Consider the following 21,064-nt stretch of genomic DNA (forward strand, 5'->3'; position numbering starts at 1 on the left):
CCCCATTTCCCAGATACTCTCTGAGGTTTAGGGATACTTCTACTCCCAGAGTGAACCCCATTTCCCAGATATTCTCTGAGGTTTAGGGATACTTCTACTCCCAGAGTGAACCCCATTTCCCAGATACTCTCTGAGGTTTAGGGATACTTCTACTCCCAGAGTGAACCCCATTTCCCAGATATTCTCTGAGGTTTAGGGATACTTCTACTCCCAGAGTGAACCCCATTTTCCTGGTAATCTGAGGTGCATTTGGCAATCATATTCATCATAAACACTGAAGACCTCAAAAGAGAAAGTACTGGTTATGGAAAGTGAAATCGGGTAAAGGTTACCTGGTCTTCGTATGATTTCATGTGGAAGTAGTCAGACAAACCCTAAGTGTTTCCATGGGCTTATCCCTTACACTGAAAGAACTCGTCAGCACAGTATAGGGAGTGTAGACAGAATGTACCCCACACACAGTTTGAGCTTTTTGCACAAAGTTGTTGGGGTCTGGTTTGACATAAGGGTTGGCTGACCCTTGATCAGGGCTGGGAGTTTCTGTGTAACTGTTATGAGCTGTTAAAGGCTATGCATGGGTGCCAGCTGAAGTGCCATAATCACATGACTAATGACATCATCAGACCAAAGAGAAATTTGCATATGCAGTGTTAATTATACGCTCATGATTTTCTGTAAGGTTTACAGACTGTTTTTAGTATGTCTGTGTGTGGATGTCCACACCTTTCCATGCCATCTCTTTTTATTCTCATCAGTATAATGCTCTGGTGAAGAGGATGTTGTTGCTAACCTCATTACCTGTTTCAGGGAGAGTTGTGGTTTAGACTGATATGGGGCAGGTTAGGAACTCTTTTTAAGCCCTTGTTTTCTGGCATTGGGATAGAACCGCGATTTTGGATGCTTGTCCCAGTTGCTCGGTCCCCCTTAATTCAGGGACGAACTTGTGACTCATATCGTCTTTACAGCTTCTCTGGCTGTAAACTTCTGCCTCATTACTGCGCCTCTCTCTGCCTTCAGTGAACCTCGATTCACTTTCTATGGCTGCTGCAAACACGCAAATCTCTCCTTCCATTGTTCGGGCACAAAGCAAAGACCGCCTCTGTTCACATTTCATTGTGGGTCCCAGAACATGGATATGTCCTATGCCAAGCACTGAGAATGCAATCGCTTCAACCTCAAAGGGAAATCAGATAAAGCAGCTAAAATGCAGTTCTGTCAGGTCTCTGTTAGTCACTCTTACTGTGTTAGCAAGATGTCTGTTAATGTACTAGTACGCTGTATGTAAATGGTAGCAAGACAGTGTTATGATCCTATTGAGAGTAATTGTTAGGCGCTATGTGTATTGTACACATTTCTATCTGATCTTGTGTTTTTCAGCTAGACGTAGATACAGCATTGCTGTGTTTCTTACTGTTCTGCTCCTGATTAGCCAAGCACAAATATTCAAAATGCCAAGACAAACCTTGCATACAAGTGTATGTTTTTAATTATAAGTATTATAAATAAAAACTGTGGCTACAGAAGTTGCGCTGTGTGTTGTCACCTTCATATGTTCCTTTAATTCAGGGTGCTCCCTGCCCTATGACCTTTGTTAGACTGTTTTCCTCAAACACCCATGCCCCCCAACCACAGTTTCATTAACATGGAATTTTTTCTTTATTTTATTTAACCTTGTTTCACTTGCAAACCCCTTTTTTTAATGTTTTTCAGAAGGAAATAATTTGAACATTATTTTTCGTATTGTGTACATCCATGTTCTTAACGTACAATATTTACAAACAGCAAGATGCAAAGACAAATGGTTGAGAATCCTCTGTGGAAAACACCTTATACATGAGGATTGCAGCACCATCCTTTCACATTGCAGGCAAATGGAAACTTTGCCTCAGAGGATAAAGAGAGCAGTGCCTCATTTCACAGCCTAAATGCATGTCATGGATTAGTCCCAACCCCGCACTCCTCATTGGACATTTAGCAGACTATAGACATGTGATGGACTAGCCCCGCCCACCCTCCCTGCTTATTGGACAGCACGTAACAGAAGAATAAGTGAGGAAAGTGTGAAGGGGACACCTCTGCTTTTCTCTCCAGGGTCACAGTGAAGGGGCTCTCTTTGTCTCCCAGCTACTTTTTTTTTTCGGCAGCCATGGCCTAGGAGAGGGACAAAGCAATCGCATGAGTAGCATCACAAGATACACACTTTATATTGTCTTGTTTCCTGTGTTTCCATATTTACATTTACATATAGCAGCAATCTGTACGCAAATTATAACTGATTATAAAACGGTTTGTATGTGGGGCATGTTCGACACTACTAGTTTATGTAATTGTCATGTATCTTTCAAAAAGTTTGCCTGACTTTTCTGACAGAACTTCCTCACCAAATGGCTGGTGTGTTTCTTTTTTTGGCCTTTGGAATTGGGGGGGGGGGGGGGGGGTCCCAGTAGTTTCTTGAGGACATGTTCAGTTCACTTGATTCAAATTTTACACAACTTACTAAGCTCTACCATATCTTGCGTTTGCACAGTGGAAAAAAAGTATTGAGACTAGAATATACTGAGTATACTGTATACAGTAAACTGACCACTGTGACACAGTTAATTGACAACCCAATTCCAGTGTTGAGCCTTCAGAACCTGGTGCAACCACTGTGGCCACTGCTTTACATGCTTGCTAGCTGCCTGTGGTGAGCCAGCAGGCTCATTATGAATGGTTGTGTGGTCCTGTGCTTGTGTGGGGCCCTGGGTCTTTGGCACAGCTGTGGTCCTGTGTTTGTGTGGGGCCCTGGGTTTCAGCCCAGCTGTGGTCCTGTGTTTGTGTGGGGCCCTGGGTTTCAGCCCAGCTGTGGTCCTGTGTTTGTGTGGGGCTCTGGGCTTTGGCAGGTCACTGAAGGGACAACAGGGCATGTAGAAGGCCGCATGGGGGGTGCCTACCCTGATCTTCGTTATGCCACCGAAGGCACGCATCATCTTTGGGGTGGGGGGTCGGGGGGCAAACAGGGCCAGCCCTTTCTTCTTCTCCGCATCCGCAGCTGCAGCAGCTGGGCCCTTGGCCTTCATCAGTTTCCTTCGGAGGAAGATCATGATGTGAGGAAGAGTTTAGCTAGAGAGCAAAGCATGCAAAGAGCTGATGGTTTACAGGTGGTTTCCATAAGTCCTGTTGGTAGTGCCCTTCAAATGGACTACTTTGGATAGCAATTTCAGTGCCAAGGAATAAAATAATAAAATAAATTATTAGAAAATTGAACACTGAGGGAGATATTATTGGGCCACAGCAGGAGCAAGTTAACATTACATAAAAGACCAACACCCACGAGAAGTCTCTACAGTCAAGGCTGGTTATAGCTGGGACTCAAACCCATGACCTATAGACCATGTGTTCAGCGCCGTAAATGGAGCTCTGGGAGAATACCCCCACCACCTTTACAATGCATTACATTAAATTACATTCATTTAGCAGACGCTCTTATCCAGAGCTACTTCCACCGCAATCAAATGTAAGTGTATCCATTCAAGTTGACCCTTACCTTCCCTTCCTGGCCAGCACCTTCTGAGACTCAGGGTAGTGCACCAGGATGTCCTGGAGGTCCTTCTTGTCCAGGACGAAGAGGTTGGCGAATCCGTGGGCCGCCACATTGGCTGTCCTCCTGTTCCCCCCATCCTTGGCGGACTGAAGCAGACTGATAACGAGGCTCAGAGTTAAGAGACCCCTACACCTGTGAACGCAATATGCCCTACCTATGCATAGCCCCGCCCACTCAGATAGACCACTTTTTTATCCAGCCTATAACATCCAGACACACGCCCTTCCAACCATATACTACATCACCCACCTGTATGAAGCCAGTATTATCCAGTCAGCATCCTCTCCCAACCACATACTATCCCTCTCATCCTGAGCTAGCTTCCACTGACAGATTTACATGTGCCCCTAATAAGACCACAGCTCCAAGCTCCTGTACCTGATTTCTCCAAACACGCATCCAGCCTTCAATGTCACAAATACGATCTTATTGTCAGGGCCTCCTATCACCTGCACCTCTCCAGCTTTGATGATGTACATCTCCCTCCCGATGTCCCCCTGCAGAGAGAGGGGACGAAGCCAAGAAACGGAAACCAGGAAGTGAGAGAGGGCTCAGGGGACAGACATCTCTGTCTGTCATTAGGAGGTGGGAGGGGGAAATACTGGAAGACAACCAAAGCACAGCAAGAAGTTCATAACTTTAGTGTCCATAATCAGCTATGAGTGAGTAAATAAAGAAGTGAAGTAAGCTAGAGATGGGGTTGGCCTGTGTTCCATACAGACATTCAGCCTACATGTGGTAGAGACGTGTTCACTCTCACCTTCTTGCACACAAAGTCTCCAGGTAAATACACAATGGACTTCAGCCTCAGCAACATGTCCACAAGCATCTGGTTATCACAGCCCTGAAACACATTGAGAACCAATGTTTGCAGCTAATACATCAGCCGTTTAACAATGCTCGCTTACATCGCAAGTCAGTTACTTCTGACATAATGCAAAGAGATCTGTGTAGGGTGGTGCTGGTTGCACATATTTTTACCCCTCCTTCCTAAGTTCAAGAGCCCTCTCTGGCAGATCTCCCTGAGCAAAATATCCTCCTTGCACATATACTATGCTGGGCTCGGTAAGTGCTCACACACCCACTCCCAACAGCCACTAACTGGAGGAAGAGCCTTCACGCAATCTGAAGAGGTAATCGAGTGATTTCTTGCTCCAACCACACAATACCAAAATCTTCTATACCTTACCAATACAATATAGTAACTTGCAGCTTTGCAAGTTGCTGTAGATAATAGCAGTTGCCAAATTACTACATTTAAATGATAAAAACAATGTTTAAAACCTGTAATCTACTCTGCAGGAGATCAGAGTTACCGCTCTTTTTCTCATTCAACTTCCCCAGAGGTTGTTATGAACATATTTCACCAGCAGAGGGCAGTCTATCTACGAGCAGATACAAGTAGACTGAAGACAGTAGAAAAAGCTGAGCCTGCGAAAAATCTGTCTGTCATCTGGGCAAGTGGTATGGGGTGACGAACCTCAGAGTGGAAGTTCACAGACTGCAGTTTCAAATGAACATAACTTGGATACCTTTCTACTGGAGGGTCCATAAGTGCAATTTGTTATAGAATTATTGACATCAATGGAAAACAATTAAACATGAAAATACTTCATGTTGAATATACTAGCTTAGTTTTTTTTTTAAAAGTTTCTTCCAATATTAAATATATTTTAATGATATCTGTCTGCATCAAAGAATGCTGCTGGTATCAGCAACGCTGTATCTGTATCTCCCCAATCAAAACCAGCTCGACTCCTTTGTAGTCTTTCTCATCGTCTCAAAGCACTTTGTGTTATGAGTCGCTCCAGACAAGAGGATCATATATGCAAAGCCAACATAATACTGTGGTGCTTGAAGTGGGTCCTGAGGGCTTGGAGAGGTCTTTTGGTTCTAACCTTGAAGAGGTCGATCTTCTGGAAAGTACTGAGGTTGACATCCACGGCGATGGCAGTCCTCATGACAAGAGGCATCTGCTCCAAAAGTTCTGATTCATCTGTGAAGGGGGGGGGGGGGGGGGGGGACGACAACACATTTAATCAGCAAACAGGGAAATGATTAATTTCACATTTCACATTTCAATGTAGCAACACTGCCTACAGTTTATTAAAACGTATTGTTATGTAGCAAATGCACATTACAGTGAGGAGTATGGAGATTTAAGTGGTTTGTGCACCTACACAGGTTATCTGATTGACCTCTCCCTCAGACGGTGGGGTTACGTTTAATAAGCCAACAGGGATATTTGACAGGGACAAAGTCTGACCAGTTGATTAATTTGATCTTATTCCAGTATAGCAACACTGTGATTGCTTTATGAACTCTTGTTATTTAGCATATTGTTAAACAGCAAAAGCACATTGCAGTAATGCATATGGAAGGGATTTGAGTGGTTTGTGCACCTGCAAGGGTTATATGAATAATCCTTGCTCTGTCTCTCATGTGACCTGACCCTCACCTGACTCCAACTCTACTCCTAAGTCAAGCCATTCCTCAGCGAAATCTAACCACAGATGACCCCCTAACCCTGTACGTAATTACACAACATGTGCAACAAATACAAAATGGCACAGCTACACAGCACTCACATGTAATTTTGTAATGCTTATGTATTGCATGTTTTAAGACCAAGCAACACACAGTTGATGCATAACATGACAAGGGCTGAGGGGTCCATCCCCCTTTCCAGTTACAGAAAAGTGTTCCAAAATGGAACCCTGATGCCTCTCTGCAAGGAACTCAGAACCACAGAGGTGTGTTGTGGGTAAGGACCCTAGAGCAGACTATCTATTCAGGGAGTGTTCTTGTAAGTAAAGCTAATTTGTCCTGTAAAAGTCCAGATAAGCTCCTACAGGGCCGTCTAAGAACTAACATGGCGCAGTGCCACTTTGCAATGAACAGGGCAACAGCAATCCAGCTATTTGATCGGCTCACAGATTTTATACAATGCAGATGCATCCCAAGATGGACATGCTGAGCCAACGAACATCTCTCTGACGCTGAATCACAGCCAAGGTTTCTGTGGGAAAAATGGCTCCATGTGTGCTGGTGTGAGTGCTTGTACTCGTGTTTGTTTTGTGTGGAGAATGGAACTATTAAATGATAAAAACAAAACAAAATCATGATTGATCTTCTGATTTAAAACAAAGACTTGATCATAATTTTAAACACTTTTCAAATGTTAAATGTCACAATAAACTGTAAATATAATGTAAGCAATGCCTAGTACTTTTACACAGTAATTTTATTTTTTTATACAGTGCAGTCACAATTATTGGACTTTATCCAAATGAAAAAGAAAGAAAAACATCACAGATACAAAAATATCGGACTAAAACAAGATACACTCAAATAATTTCACACTTATGACGAGACTTAAGAAAAACACTAAAAAGAAGCATTTCACTCCCAAGGTGCCAAGAGAAAATTCTCCTCATAATGGAGAGACTTGCAAGCCATTCATTGAAGCCTGCTGTCAGAAATAAGCCTTTTTTCCCAGGGTGCATCTTTGTTAAATTCTGTTGCCACAGAGACATAAAGGTCAGGATGAGATCATGGCTGTGCTGTGCTTTACGCCAGTGACCAGGTGATGTAGCTGCTGTCACGGTTGCTAGGATTGGCCCGCACTGTGTGATTTGTGTGAGTGTTTAACACCCTTGGCAAAAACCATGTGGCTGGCGGTCATCAGATTAAGACTGTTTAAATGCAGCTGGGGGGTTGAGTGAGGCAATGTGGTTTAAGGAACTTGCATCCACTTTTCAGAGCTCAGGAGCTTAATTATCTAGCCTCAACCCACTGCTCCACATGGCTGTCCTGATAGGCAGAGAAAATGCAAGGCCTCATAAACGGATTCAGCACAAAAATCAGGGAACAAGACCATCCTGGGAAGGTCTGGTAATCCTGCAAAGCAGACATTTTTGGGGGGGTTCCTACTTGTTTTTGCATCCAGAAGTTGAGAAGTTGATATCAGATGATTTGGATGAAAGACACTTCTGCCTGGACTGTCGATGATGTCATACAGATGCAAATTTCATGTGTGAAACGATTAGCTTGATTCCAGTGTTATGTGGATTTCCGGATTTTCACGCGGTTTCCTGATTTGCTATGCAGACTTCCCAATGCATTTAATTCCAAGTTTAGAATGTAATTTGCCTTCAAGGGAATTCAGCCTGTGTACCAAAGATGAGGGGATTACCTGCATTTTTTAGTCTCACAAATTCCAAAAGCCTTTCTGTGAGGCTTTAAAGGCACAGCCAAAACAGGTCCTTACCCAGCATGCCTTGCGAGTCCCAGGTGTAGTTGTACCAGGTGCGTACCCTGTGCTGCACCAGCTTGGGGATCTTGTATGTGTTCATGTAGGCCACAGTGTTGTCCATGGAGGTGCGGAAATATGTCTGTCCAGCAGTAGCAGCTCCAATAACGTCCCTCATCTGTAAGTGTGATGGAACAGACAGATGTCATTAAGGTCTGGAGTTAATCAACATCTGACCCTGAGTTTGACCCACAAATAAATGCTGGTGGCATTTTATTTTAGTAAATACAAAATGAACTTATTTAATTGTTTTTGATGATTGCTGAAAATGTCAAACTGTTTTTTAAGGAAAAAAATGGTTGTGTTTCATCAAGAGTCAAAGTTAAGGACCAGTGTTGATTGAATCACACCCTGAGGTCATTAGGTCAGCATGAAGGTCCTACAGGTTAACTGCAAGTACAACCTCTCCCTGCTTTCTGTTGATCAGCTAACAGGAAGAGTCTCTAAGTAAGGCAAATGAAGGTTAATTCCTGTGGTGCAGGTCACTCACTGCAGTGCTGCTGAAACCCTTTACATTTAGTTTTCATGGTTTACATGTACAGTGAAGTCATCTCTGTTGCCTTTCACACTTTGTCATTGTCTGTCTGCTTATATCCATCCCTCCCTCCCTCCCTCCCTCCCTCCCTCCATCTATCTATCTATCTGTACCTGTCTCTGTCATTTTCTTACCTGTCCAATCAAGCTGGAGAACACAAAGACACCTGTGAAATAGTTGAGCAGCTGAAAGATGATCTCAAACACAGTGTGGGGCTCAGGCAAGCCGCCGATGGTGATAAGCGTGCGCACGGCAAAATAGTAGCAGCGCAGGTACCTGCGGAGAGGGGGGCGGGGCGGAGAGTGGGGTCACCTGGGCAGGAAAGCAGACTGCACACCTGCGTCTCTCTACCCCTCGCATCAGACTCGTCACTGTCCACGTACCCCCCCCCGGCTACCCCTGGACCCACACAGAACACGTCAGACCAGCCACATCTCCCGGCCACCCTCGACATCCCTGAAAAGCTAACTGCCTCCTGATAAGGTGGGTCAAATTCAGTTTCAAAATTTCAAATAGGAAACAAGGTGAGGTACACAGACAGCATTCATGCATGACTGGCGAAATTTACACCACTGATTTCTTTGATTAAAGGGTGTTCTCTGTTTTAAAGCCCTTGAAATTAAATGTGATCTGCAGTACATTTCAGTCAAGAGCACTGTGCATGACTTCCTGCATGAAGCTGTATTATTATTAGCATTATTCTTTATTAATGGGTCTTGGTATATTAATCTGTTACAAGTAAAAAATAAAATTGAAAATGAGCAAAAAAGCTAAAAACTAATGAGAAAAGCAAGGGACCAACAGCTCATATTATTACTTGTGTATTTTTAATTTTTTGACCTCTTCTGGACCCAATGTATTGCCAAGGCAATGGATGTCATTCCAGGTAATATGGCCTTTAGAGCCTGGGCCTTCCTTGGCATGACAGTACCTACACACCTCAGCTATTACTGTTTATGAGGCAGGAAGCAGGAAACAGGAAGAAAGCTTACGTACGCGCTGCCCTGCCCGTCGTACACCCACTTAGTGGAGCCGATCCCCTCGTAGTCAGAGGCCGTGTAGTAGATGCAGGCATTGAGGTGCAGGCTGTAGAGCAGGTAGCCGGTGGTGCGGGTCACTCTGAGAAACACAGGGACAGCCTTGCCATCTCATTGGCTAACGGGAACCGGTGATGTCACAGAAGACAAGGCGTTAAATGGAATTTACTGTTCTGCCACCAGAACAACTCAGGAACATCTGCTGTTCCTATACAGTTCAAGTCAAAAGTTTGGACACACTTTTCTTTCCTTATTTTTACTATTTTCCACATTTTAGAATAATAGTAGAGACATAAAACTATGAAATAACACTAGTGAAATTATAAGAAAAAACAAATAGGCATCAACTTCACAATTTATATTTGTCTAAGGAACAAATTTCAAGCATTTAAGCTTAAGTCTTTAGATCAAACCATCTTTGAATGCATGTTTCCCATTATCTTAAAAATAATCAGGTGTGTCCAAACTTTTGACTGGTACTATACATACAACGTGTAGAATGCCACACATGGAGGCTGTGGTATTCTGAATCAGATACCACACTGCTGTTAATGCTGGATTATACAGCAGGTGTTCTGATGTACAGAAACTTCTGAAGGACAAATAAGTGCTGGTTTCATACTTTCATGTGTGTCTTTACCATAGCACCCAGTTCAGGTTAAATGAATAACTAATTGGTCAGTTAGTTTTAATTACACCATGTTTTTACTCAGTAGTGTACCTCCAAATGTAAGCCTTGCTCATGATACTTTCGAGACGGTCACTGAACTCAAAGAAAGAGTCAACCTGGAAAGAGTGAGAAAATCCAGTGTTACTGAAACTTTGCATGCTGTGCTCCACTGTGGAGAAATATACAGACCACTACACTACTGTCATTTAGCAGAAGCTCTTATCCAGAGCAACTTACATAGATCACAACTTTTACACTTTTAACAATTACGGTTTACATAGATTACAATTTAGTCCAATATTATTTACTCAGAATATTTACTGGGGTAATTGTGGGTCAGGTTTCTTGCCCAAGGGTACAACAGCAGTGCCCCAGCGGCATCAAACCGGCAACCTTTTGGTTACAAGCCCTGTTCCTTACCACTACACCACACTGCTGCCCCATAAGATTAAACATGGATAAGCCTTCATGCTTTGCAATCAGTAATGATAATGTACATCCAGCTTCACTGACTTCCGTAAAAATGTTTACCCTCAGGATGCGATTGGCCCTGAAGACAGATTTTAATCCGAACTGGAAGCACAGCAAGTCGAGGGGTAAGACGGTGAACAGATCCATCTGAGCAGGTGAGTAAGAGACAGTGAAACGTTAACTGAAACTATTGTGAAGGGCCAGCAATTCAGTTATCCTCAACAGTACATGAACTTTAATGGCTTTTACAGTGACTTTAGAAATAATTCAGACAAAATAATTGCTTTGTCATTATGGGTTATGGTGTGTAGATTGACGGTCGAACACATTTAATCCATTTTAGATTAAGTCTATAACACAACAAAATGTGAAAAAGTGAAGGGGTCTGAATACTTTCTGAAGTCACTGTATATTGCCACAGGCCTGGCACTATAGGGGTGATAAGGGGTGCATTGCACCCCCAGATGGACCTTAGTGCACCCCCAGTTGTCTCAGTATGCCATTTTCTTCCTTACATCCTGATGTCTGTATAGTATTATGACTATTTGTGTACCCACGTGGATTGCAATTGCACGCCTTTGTATTTTCTCCTGGTGCTGAGCCTGTATTGCTATATGACAATGCAAAGACTGAATGACAAAAAGCCTTATCGACTCGCATGGCAGCTGGTTCTTTAACATTGTCATTACCGCTGTGTACATTTCCCTACCTTGAATTTTGGGGAGTCCCTATAATTCTTCTTTGTCATGGTCCTGTCTTTCTGAAAGAGAAGGGCCATTGTTACGTTTTTCAATCTGTCAGTCTTTCTACCGTTATCACACATGGCTTTGCACATGCACAATCATGTCATTTTTAATGAACATAACATTTTAAACATGCTTTCTGCAAGTTTAATACTGCCTCATGCTTAACTTTACACTGAATCAACAAAGTAATTTACCATGCATTTAAGCAAGTTGTAACAAGCTCATAATCCAAATACATAAACAAATAAATTCCACAAATTCCATTAACAGACCTTTTGTCTGCCCCCAAAGGATCACAGTAGAAATAAGTCTCTGACTCTGTTTTTACCCTTGAATGTTATTTAATGTAGGTGCTACCTTGTATTTATATAGCATCGGTCTGATAATACAGGAAAACACATACACACGATTCTTTCCTTCAAACAGGGGACAGCTAAATTTAAAATTTTTACCTTTTTAACTTAAAGTCTTGTGTTTAATATATTTCCAGTTGAATTAATAATCCAATCACCACGTCTATTAACTGACAATTATTTTGAAACACGTAAAGGTTTTAAGACAGTTCTGGGATGTTATATGTCATGCTCAGGAAAACATCAGCTTCCCCCTTTGGCAGGGCTGCCTTGCAAAAAAGACTATCTACCTCAGTGGAAATTTCTGGAAAAAATTGAGCAAATTGGGCAAATCTTAACCAGCCCTGATGGAGTCCCTGCCCTCACTCACAATGATGTCCCCGCCCTTGACAAACTGCAGACGGGGCTGGAATATGATTATGTCGAGGAGGTATATCACGTCTGCCAAGATGTCGAAGATGATCCAGAAAGGGATGCTCCTCTCGGTGTGGTAGGGGAAGGACATGCGGACAGGAATGAACCAGGCATTGTAGTTGTAGGCCAGAGTGACGACGCTCAGCCAGGTGATGTACCTTCGGTCTGGAGTCAGAGGGGGAGGGGGAATGAGAGAGAAACAAAGGTGGTTTGGTTTTTTATTGGGTGTAAGGCCACATAATTACAGGGAGGTACATAATACAATACTGAACTTTGTATACATTTTATTGTTTCTGTTAAAGTGCTTGTGTTGTTTGTGTAGGAATGCTTCGTTTGCTTTGGATGTTTACTTGTCTTGTACATAATGTTACTGTATTGAAAGAGAACGAGACAGACAATAATATTTTGTTTTTTGGATTTTGTTAATCCTTAGTAATCATATTTCCCAGTGCAACAGAAGTGAATGCACACAGTTCCCATTCACTCATTTGTGAAGGGGTGCAGGGTTTTACCCAGGTATTTACCCCTCCAGACTCACCTGTGTAGGGGTGCAGGGTTTTACCCAGGTATTTACCCCTCCAGACTCACCTGTGAAGGGGTGCAGGGTTTTATCCAGGTATTTACCCCTCCAGACTCACCTGTGTAGGGGTGCAGGGTTTTACCCAGGTATTTACCCCTCCAGACTCACCTGTGAAGGGGTGCAGGGTTTTATCCAGGTATTTACCCCTCCAGACTCACCTGTGTAGGGGTGCAGGGTTTTATCCAGGTATTTACCCATCCAGACTCACCTGTGAAGGGGTGCAGGGTTTTATCCAGGTATTCATCCCTCCAGACTCACCTGTGAAGGGCTTGAGGGATTTGTCCAGGTATTCACCCATCCAGACTCATCTGTGAAGGGCTTGAGGGATTTGTCTAGGTATTCACCCATCCAGACTCACCTGTGAAGGGCTTGAAGGATTTGTCCAGGTATTCACCCATCCAGACTCACCTGTGAAGGGCTTGAAGGATTTGGCCAGATATTCACCCATCCAGACTCACCTGTGAAGGGGTCGAGGGTTTTGTCCAGGTATTCACCCATCCAGACTCACCTGTGAAGGGGTCGAGGGTTTTGTCCAAGTATTGGTCCATCTTGTCCTCCAGTGGCCTAAGCAGGATGTCTATGCAGGAGCAGCTGATTGTTGGGCAGACAGAGCCATCGGTCTTCACCTCCGCACCGTCTTTCTTCTCATCTTTCTTTTTCTCCTCCTTCTTTTCCTCCTTCTTCTCCTCCTTTTTCTCCGCAGCCTTTTTGGCCTCCTCCTCCTTCTTTTTCCTCTCCTCCTCCTCCTTCTTTTTCCTCTCCTCCTCCTCTTTTTTGATCCTCTCCGCCTCCTGTTTCTTTAGCCAATCACACTTTCTCAACACTGGAGCTAGATTCCAAAAACAAACAAACACACACACACACACACATATACACACACACACACACACACACACACACACACACACACATACACACACACACACACACACACACAAAATAAAATAAAATAAAAAATAAGATAGACAAATGGAATGTAGAATTGGCCAAACCAGCACCACACTGTATTGAACCTGATGAATCTAATCTTTTCAACATGAAAAGGGGGTTTTTCCCATTCCCTGAACAAGAAACGGGAAACAGGAAACAGGGAACAGAAAATGACCTGTCTCCGCCATTCGAAATTGCACTCAGCAAGCGTGTTGACTTACTGACAGGTGGGCTGTGTTCTGGCGAGGAGGCATAGGGGTCGATGACCTTCTCCCTGTACATGTTGGTCCTCTCCCTCATGCTCTTGACAATCTTCCTCAGCTGATCGTCTGAGTAGTGGTTTATCACGACGGGAGGAGGGGGAGGAGGGGCATCCTCCTGGCTGAGGGGGCCAACAGACATTAGCACAGCTGTATTACCATGGTCATCTACTCATTGGCTTATTTTTAGGATAAAAACTTTACCCCAAGGATGAAGTGTATTATTTCAATACATCACTGTAGTACCGTAATATGGTACATTAAGTATCCATTAATAAGAATTTGTACAATTGCTACAGATCTATTGGACTGTCTGCCTGCCTGTCTTTCTTTCTTTCTTTCTTTCTCATTTTCCTTCCTTCCTGCCTTCTTTCTTTCCTTTCTTTCCTCTCCCTCCCCAGCCTGTTTTAAACCAGCAGAAAACTGTCAGGTATCTGAACACACAACCACAGAGCCCAGATAAACAGGCCACACTGCTCCTCCCTCAGCTCAATTTGCCAGGTCTGCTGTAGGTCTTTGCTCAGCTCCAATGTGTTGAAAGCAATGAAAAGGGCCAATCACAAACAGCCACTTCATCAAATAACAGAACTTGTATAAATTGTAAAAATGTCATATAACTGGGCTATAGATCTTACAATCAGTGTTCAAAGGAAGTTGGAGAAAATGGGTATTAGGAAAACTGCAGTATAATATTTCTAAACATTTTTTTCCTCAGTGCCTGACTGAAATATAATAACCCAAAATAGATTTTTCAAATATTTTCAAATATTTGACACCTGTTTGAAACGTTTCATCTCAAAGAGTTGGTTGCTGTTTTGCTGGCTCAGAGGAAATGAGTTCCAAAGAATCGTTAGCAGGGGCTGTTGTGGGCACCTGCATAGGTTGCTGGGTCAGCTCAGTGTTCTCCCCCCCCCCATGCAATGATGGGAACGCTGTGCTTTAGGAGCTGGTGATGAAATCATGACCATTAAAGATCATGCTGTACTCCTGGCAAAGAGCAACCACAGGCATTCTACAGTCCTGGCCCGGATCGTAATCTGCATCTCTCAACCTGGCCTCCCAGGAATCTCCACGGTAATGAGCTCAATAAGGCCGCTCTCTTTGCCTCATTGATTGAGTGGCAGCTCCCAGGGCATCATGGGAGATGCCTGTTAGGGGAAGCCATGGGGAATCATCAGAGCAAAGTGTTGAACGCTCTGGGGTCTGAAGAAACATACTTCACTAATTTAATTACTATTCCTCTTCTGTTTCTTCTTCTTCTTATTATTATTATTATTATTCAGTAGTAATAGCTGTAGTTTCTGCTGTCACTGTAATAAAGTCATTATTCTTAACAATATTGGCAAGTTTTTATTTCATTAAAAATATTATGAGTAGTGTTGCAGACATAGAAGTATTAAATAGTAGTAGTGCAATTATATGCTTATTTTCAACAATATCAACAGTTTTTCTTTTTCTGGGAAAAAAAGGAATTAAAATTACTATGGGGACTTATCACACAATAATCATGCTGTCACAGCAGCTTGGAGAAGCTGTCTTTTAGACCATAGAGAACCTAATCATTCCACTGTATGAGTGACAGTTCCCTGCAGGAAATGTGTTTTTGTGTCAAGGTAAATACACCTTACAGATGAGCATTTCCCCATGCAACAATGAAGCCACAGAGAATATCACGTCTGCTCCAAAAACAAAAACAACAACAAGGTTGAAAATTCTGATTCACATGTGACACCTGGCCTGTGATCTTCTTAAGTCAGAAATACTGTCAATCCTCTAATCTCCTTTCCTCCGCTCTCAGCATCTCTGGGCGGGTGGCGACTGAGGCAGACAGTGAGGGCGGATTTGAAAGCGAAAAGGAGCAGACACAGTGTTTCATTATTGAGAGGAAATCATTGTTGTGTGCACACTAGTGGATCTGGCTTCCTGGAGTCTTTAGTGTATGTCTCTCACAGAGCACAGAACCAGTGAGCAATGTTCCTGTCAGCCTTCTGAATCGAGCGAAGACAGGCAGCACAGTATGAGGGTAGAATACCTGAGCATATCAATGGAGCTGAAAAATATTTACTTCTGTGTCTGTGGCAGGATGAAACTTGCCATTGAGAACCCCCCCCCCCTCCCACACATACACATATATTGTATTCAATTTATTCTTTTGTTGTTTTTGATGTGTGCCGGACGGTGCAGTTGTGGCACTCAAATTTCCTTCAGGATTAATAAAGTATTTCTTATTATTCTTATTCTTATTATCTTACATTCCCATGACAACTCCTTCTGTTACAGCTCCCCCCTTCTCCATTCTCACTGTTACCCCGTGTTACACTCCACCTGTTTCTCACTGTCACAGCTCTGTAATAACACCCCCCCCCCCCCTCCATTCGCACTATTACCCCCATTACACTCCAGCTGTTTCTTACTGTTATGGCTCTGTATTAATGCCCCTTCCTTCATAACCATTACCCCCTGTTACATCCCACTTGTGTCTCACTATTACAGCTCTGTAATGACCCTCCACATTACACATTATAATCGTTACCCCTGTCTGCATCACAGTGACTGTGCGCACTTCCTCTTACCCTTCAGCAGTGCCTGGCTCTTTGTTTTGGGGGTCGGCTGGTTTCTCTGCAGGCTTTGGGGGTTCAGGTGCAGGGGCCTGGGGAGCAGGGGCAGGACTTGGAGCAGGACCAGGCTCTGTAATTACATGGTGAAACATGACATACAGGTCACATACAGGTACCACAGCTGCTTTGTACCGCACTGTTCAAAAGGCTATGTAAAGCCAAAAGTCAAAACTATGGACACACATAGAAGGGTTTTTCCTTATTTTTATTATTTTCCTCATTTTAGAATAATAGTAAAGACATCAAAAGTATGAAATAACTCAAACGGAATTGTGTGGTGACCAAAAAAGTGTTAAACAAATCAAAATGATCTTAAATTTTAGATTCTTCAGAGTAGCAAAAAATGTTTTTTCAAAATCAATTTTTTTGTAAAGAAATTCATACCTAGCCATCAACTTCACCCTTTATATTTGTCTAAGAAACAAATTTCAATAATTTAAACATAAATCTTTCGATCAAAATGTCTTTCAGTGCATGTTTCCCATTATCTTAATCAAGTGTGTCTAAACTTTTGACTGGTACTGAATATAAAAACTTCAAAGAACGAAAGACTTCAGCTGCCAATTCTTTCTTGCCTTGGAAATATACCACAGCATAATCTTTGCCTGGGTGTGGGGGCGGGGCAAGGAAGGTTAACTACCATGGTTCAAACATGGTCACATGACTCATATTTGTTTTCATTACATTGCATTACTGTCATTTAGAGGATGCTGTCATCCAGTGACTTAGATAGTGCATCTAATAAAGTGACATGAAAGGTTGCACAAACACAAAGCCACTAACAAGTGCCAGTGCCAAAAATAGTCCCACATTTTCCACATTTAGTTTGGCTAAAAATGGTTAATCCAAACTCTAGACATATTCCCGGAATGTCAGTGGATGGAGGCTGTGATGACAGTCAAAAGGCGGGGGGTCATTGGGTAGAGCAGACCGTGTACCTCTTTCATAAATAGATTACACAAAGCACACCAGAAGCACCAAAACGCTAAGGAAATACAGGCGGGGATACGTGTCCTGAAATGTAAACACGTACCGCTATGCTCTCAGGGCTGGATTAAACTTGGGAAGCTGACAGTCGTGTCTGCAGCTACCGCAGCAACAGACTGGAGCCAGATGGACCTCTATCCTTAACAGCTCAATTTTCCCAGAATTCTTTGCCCCACATTCAAAACTCAAAGACACACAGATCATACTCTCCCCTTATTTCTAATCACCCTCAATACAGTAATGTAATACAGCAATACTGTACTGTCTCTTTTAGGGAGATCAATCAATAACGGAAATGATTTTGATGGGAGTGGAATGCTTTTTCGACCAGCTTGTTCACTGCAAAAAGGAACGTAAATGGAACAATAACAGGGAAGCACCGGCAAACAGGTTCTTGAAGCAATTTAGGTAGCTTTTACAAAGAAAAGAAATTCATAACTGAACTTTGCATAATGTGCCAAAATTATACGGTCAGGTGGGCAGCAGTGTGGTGTAGTGATAAGGAACAGGGCTTGTAAGCCAAAGGTTAACAGCTTGATTCCCTGCTAGGGTACTGCTGTTGCACCTTTGGGCAAGGTATTTAATCCACAGTGCCTCAGTAAATATCCAGCTGTGTAAAAGGATAACATGAGAAAATGGTAAGCTGTGTGTGTTGGATGTCAATATAAATGTAAAACTCCCCAGGAAATTGAACCTATACAGGCAAAACTGCATACAGTACTGTAAATATGACTACATTTACTGAGTACTGAGGTGTGCTACTGTAGGTTTGTTTATAACATAGTGATCATGGCACGTCGTGCAGGATGAAGGAGCTAGGAATAGTCTGGCAGCAGTGAATTTCAGCCTCCCTAAGAGGCCCAGGATTTTAGTGGTCTTTATCTGTGGATCAGATCAGGATTTGACTCCCAGCTCCAACAAGCAAACTTTCTACCTCCTCAGTAACCCATGAGTGTTATATCCTCATAATATCAAAATAAATCTTGAATAAAAAATGACCATAACAACTACAGAAATATAATCACCATGCAATTGGTTTAATACAGTTCTGCTTTGAAAGGAGCTAATGCTATATATCTGGTACAGTGCATGCATGATAGCAATCACAGCCATTTGGAAAGACATTTAAGAGCACAGATTGTATTGTTTATAGAGATGTGTTTGTTGGCCATGGCATTGTGCATGACACCCTGTCAGACAGGGATTAACAAACAGGGACAAATATTCCATAAGGGGAAGATACAATAAAATAATGACATACCAGGGGGCTTGGCCTCACTGTCTTTCTTTGTCCCATCCTCTTTTTCGGCGGGTTTCTCTTCCTGTGGGGTAAATGCCATATTGCCAAGTTACTCACGCCTAACTGTTCACATTGGCACACAATTATATTTAAATGATATACACCGAATTTGCTTTAAAATAACATCTAAAACAAACATAATGTGAGCAATGAATATTTTGTGAATATGAATCCTCAGTTCATCCCACTAGGTTAACAAGCAGTATTCAGATCCTACAGAGGAAAATTTGCCGTTTAACAAGATACCTCCTAAGTATAGTAAAAAAGAATGATAAAGACCTCTATAGCTGCTGAAACATGCTGAGGGTACACATTCGATTAGAGAATGTAACTGAAATAAAATGTATCAGTGTTTTGTTACTTGATGTTTGAAGGTTTATATAATATTTACACTGATTACAGGAAACGCTGGGATTATAATTGTAGGTCATAACATAATGTATTGACACAATTTTTTTTTAGTGTGCCTCCTCTCAAAACCCATACCAAACAGAATGGATTTTTCACAGAAAATCAATCAGGAGGAAACTCTCAAAGTTATATTTTTAGTACTTCTATATACCCCTGTTTCTCTTTGCTGAAGCCTAGTGCTACGCCTCTATGCTGAGCCTGGTGCCATATGTCTCTATGCCTGGTGCTGTTTCTATGCTCTAGCCTGGTGCTATGCCTCTGTGTTTGGGGGTGATGCTGTCTTACCTGTGCAGGTGGGGGTGCCGCCGGGGCGGGGGCAGGTGCAGAGGCAGGTGCGGGGGCTGCAGCAGGGGCAGGAGCAGGTGCTGGGCCTGGAGGTGGAGCCCCGTCGTCCTGGGCCGCCACCGAACTGGACCTGAAGAGGTTCCTCAGCTTGCCGAACATGGCTGGAAGCAGCGTCCCCGTCGTTGTCTTCCCTGGTGTCGTCTACCCCGGGGAGGGATGTCCTGTCCAGGTTTATCTGCCAGCTCTCCCCCCTCGGCAGCAGCCTGATAGACAGCCTGATGCTATTAATTCCCCTTTAGTCCCATTAATTCCCCTGAGGGAAACTCCCACTTCCTCCGAGGGCTGTCCCAGGCTTCATGCCACACCGTTAAAGACCGACGCAGGGTACCCTCCCTGTCACCTCTGCCATTCCTGCAAAGAGCTGCTCACTGGGTTTACCACGTGTTTCTTTCTTTTTTCCTTTTATCCTTTATTTATTTCTTTCTCTCTGTTTCTTTCTTTCTTCCTTGGTGGGATAACAGCCACTAAACAGATTAACTGTTTGGCCAGGGTTGCTGGGGTGAGCAGATTAATTCAGCAGAGTAATTGAATAATCACTCAGCACTTTTGGATCAACCATGATTTGACTGAGTTTTGAAAGCTGAATTTTGTCAGTTGAAAAGTTACAGGAAGAAGTGCTGAAATGCTCATACAATAAAAGTCATAATTATTAGTAAAGTAACAATTATTATTATCAGCAAGAAAAGTAACCCTGAAAAAAGTGATTCAGGGAAGACCCAGCACCCATTTTCGCATAATGCTATTTGTGCTATACCTTTGAGACATAGTAGCAGCATTACATCAGGATTAGCACAAAGAATACACCACATTGTGGACTGTATGGCTTTAGAGCTGTCTGGACATAGACTACGAGGTTTTAAGGGGCATGTGGATGAAATTCTACATGAAGTAGCTCACATAAATAAGTAAGGTAAAAAAGTGAAGTAAAAAGGTAAAAACAGTAAATAATAAATAATACCACAACCAATGCTATTAATAAAGATAAACTGGTGATGGAATTAAATCAAGTGAATGTGAATGCTGTGAGATGATGCAGAGCAAAAATGTCTGTCTGGGTCTCTTTTTTTCCAGAAATGGAGAGTAAAGTAAGTGTTATCTCAGAATGAATGAGCAAATGAGCAGCAGTATCACAATTACTATTATTATTATTATCGTTATTGTTATTATTATTATTATTATTATTATTGCTATTATGAGATATTCATCTTCCGTGTTCCCTCCATCCACTGTTCTGTAGCTGATGGTATTCCTGTATTGTCTATGGACATATGGTCTATGGTTTAGACCAGTTTGGAGAACTGACAGGTCATGTGTACCCACAAGAACGATGTGTCAGTCTCCATCATGTCTCCCAGTGACACTGTCAAGTTGCTGGGTGACCAGCAATGTTATCTACTCACTGAGTGACAAACAGATAAGCAACTATTCAAAGAAAGGAAATACCAGGAGACAGATCTACTTGTTACAACCTATGCCAGAAAAATCTCTTACAGCAAATAATTCAATTACTCA

At 42.6% G+C, this 21,064-nt stretch overlaps 1 protein-coding gene across 1 annotated transcript; it reads right to left on the reverse strand.

The window, feature by feature from the left end:
- Positions 1 to 2,124: 2,124 nt before the first annotated feature.
- Positions 2,125 to 18,836, reverse strand: cngb3.1 (cyclic nucleotide gated channel subunit beta 3, tandem duplicate 1). The gene is made up of 17 exons (XM_036518432.1): positions 18,758 to 18,836; positions 16,465 to 16,579; positions 13,853 to 14,013; positions 13,210 to 13,530; positions 12,078 to 12,286; positions 11,318 to 11,368; positions 10,669 to 10,755; positions 10,189 to 10,253; positions 9,427 to 9,549; positions 8,565 to 8,706; positions 7,854 to 8,013; positions 5,482 to 5,579; positions 4,344 to 4,427; positions 3,962 to 4,080; positions 3,527 to 3,679; positions 2,934 to 3,066; positions 2,125 to 2,151 (listed from the first exon to the last, which is right to left on the reverse strand). Exons 1-17 carry the CDS (start codon positions 18,834 to 18,836, stop codon positions 2,125 to 2,127), a joined length of 2,127 nt encoding a protein of 708 aa, XP_036374325.1.
- Positions 18,837 to 21,064: the final 2,228 nt, after the last annotated feature.

The sequence above is a fragment of the Megalops cyprinoides genome, chromosome 2 (assembly GCF_013368585.1).
Source record: "Megalops cyprinoides isolate fMegCyp1 chromosome 2, fMegCyp1.pri, whole genome shotgun sequence".
Classification (NCBI taxonomy): Eukaryota; Metazoa; Chordata; class Actinopteri; order Elopiformes; family Megalopidae; genus Megalops; species Megalops cyprinoides.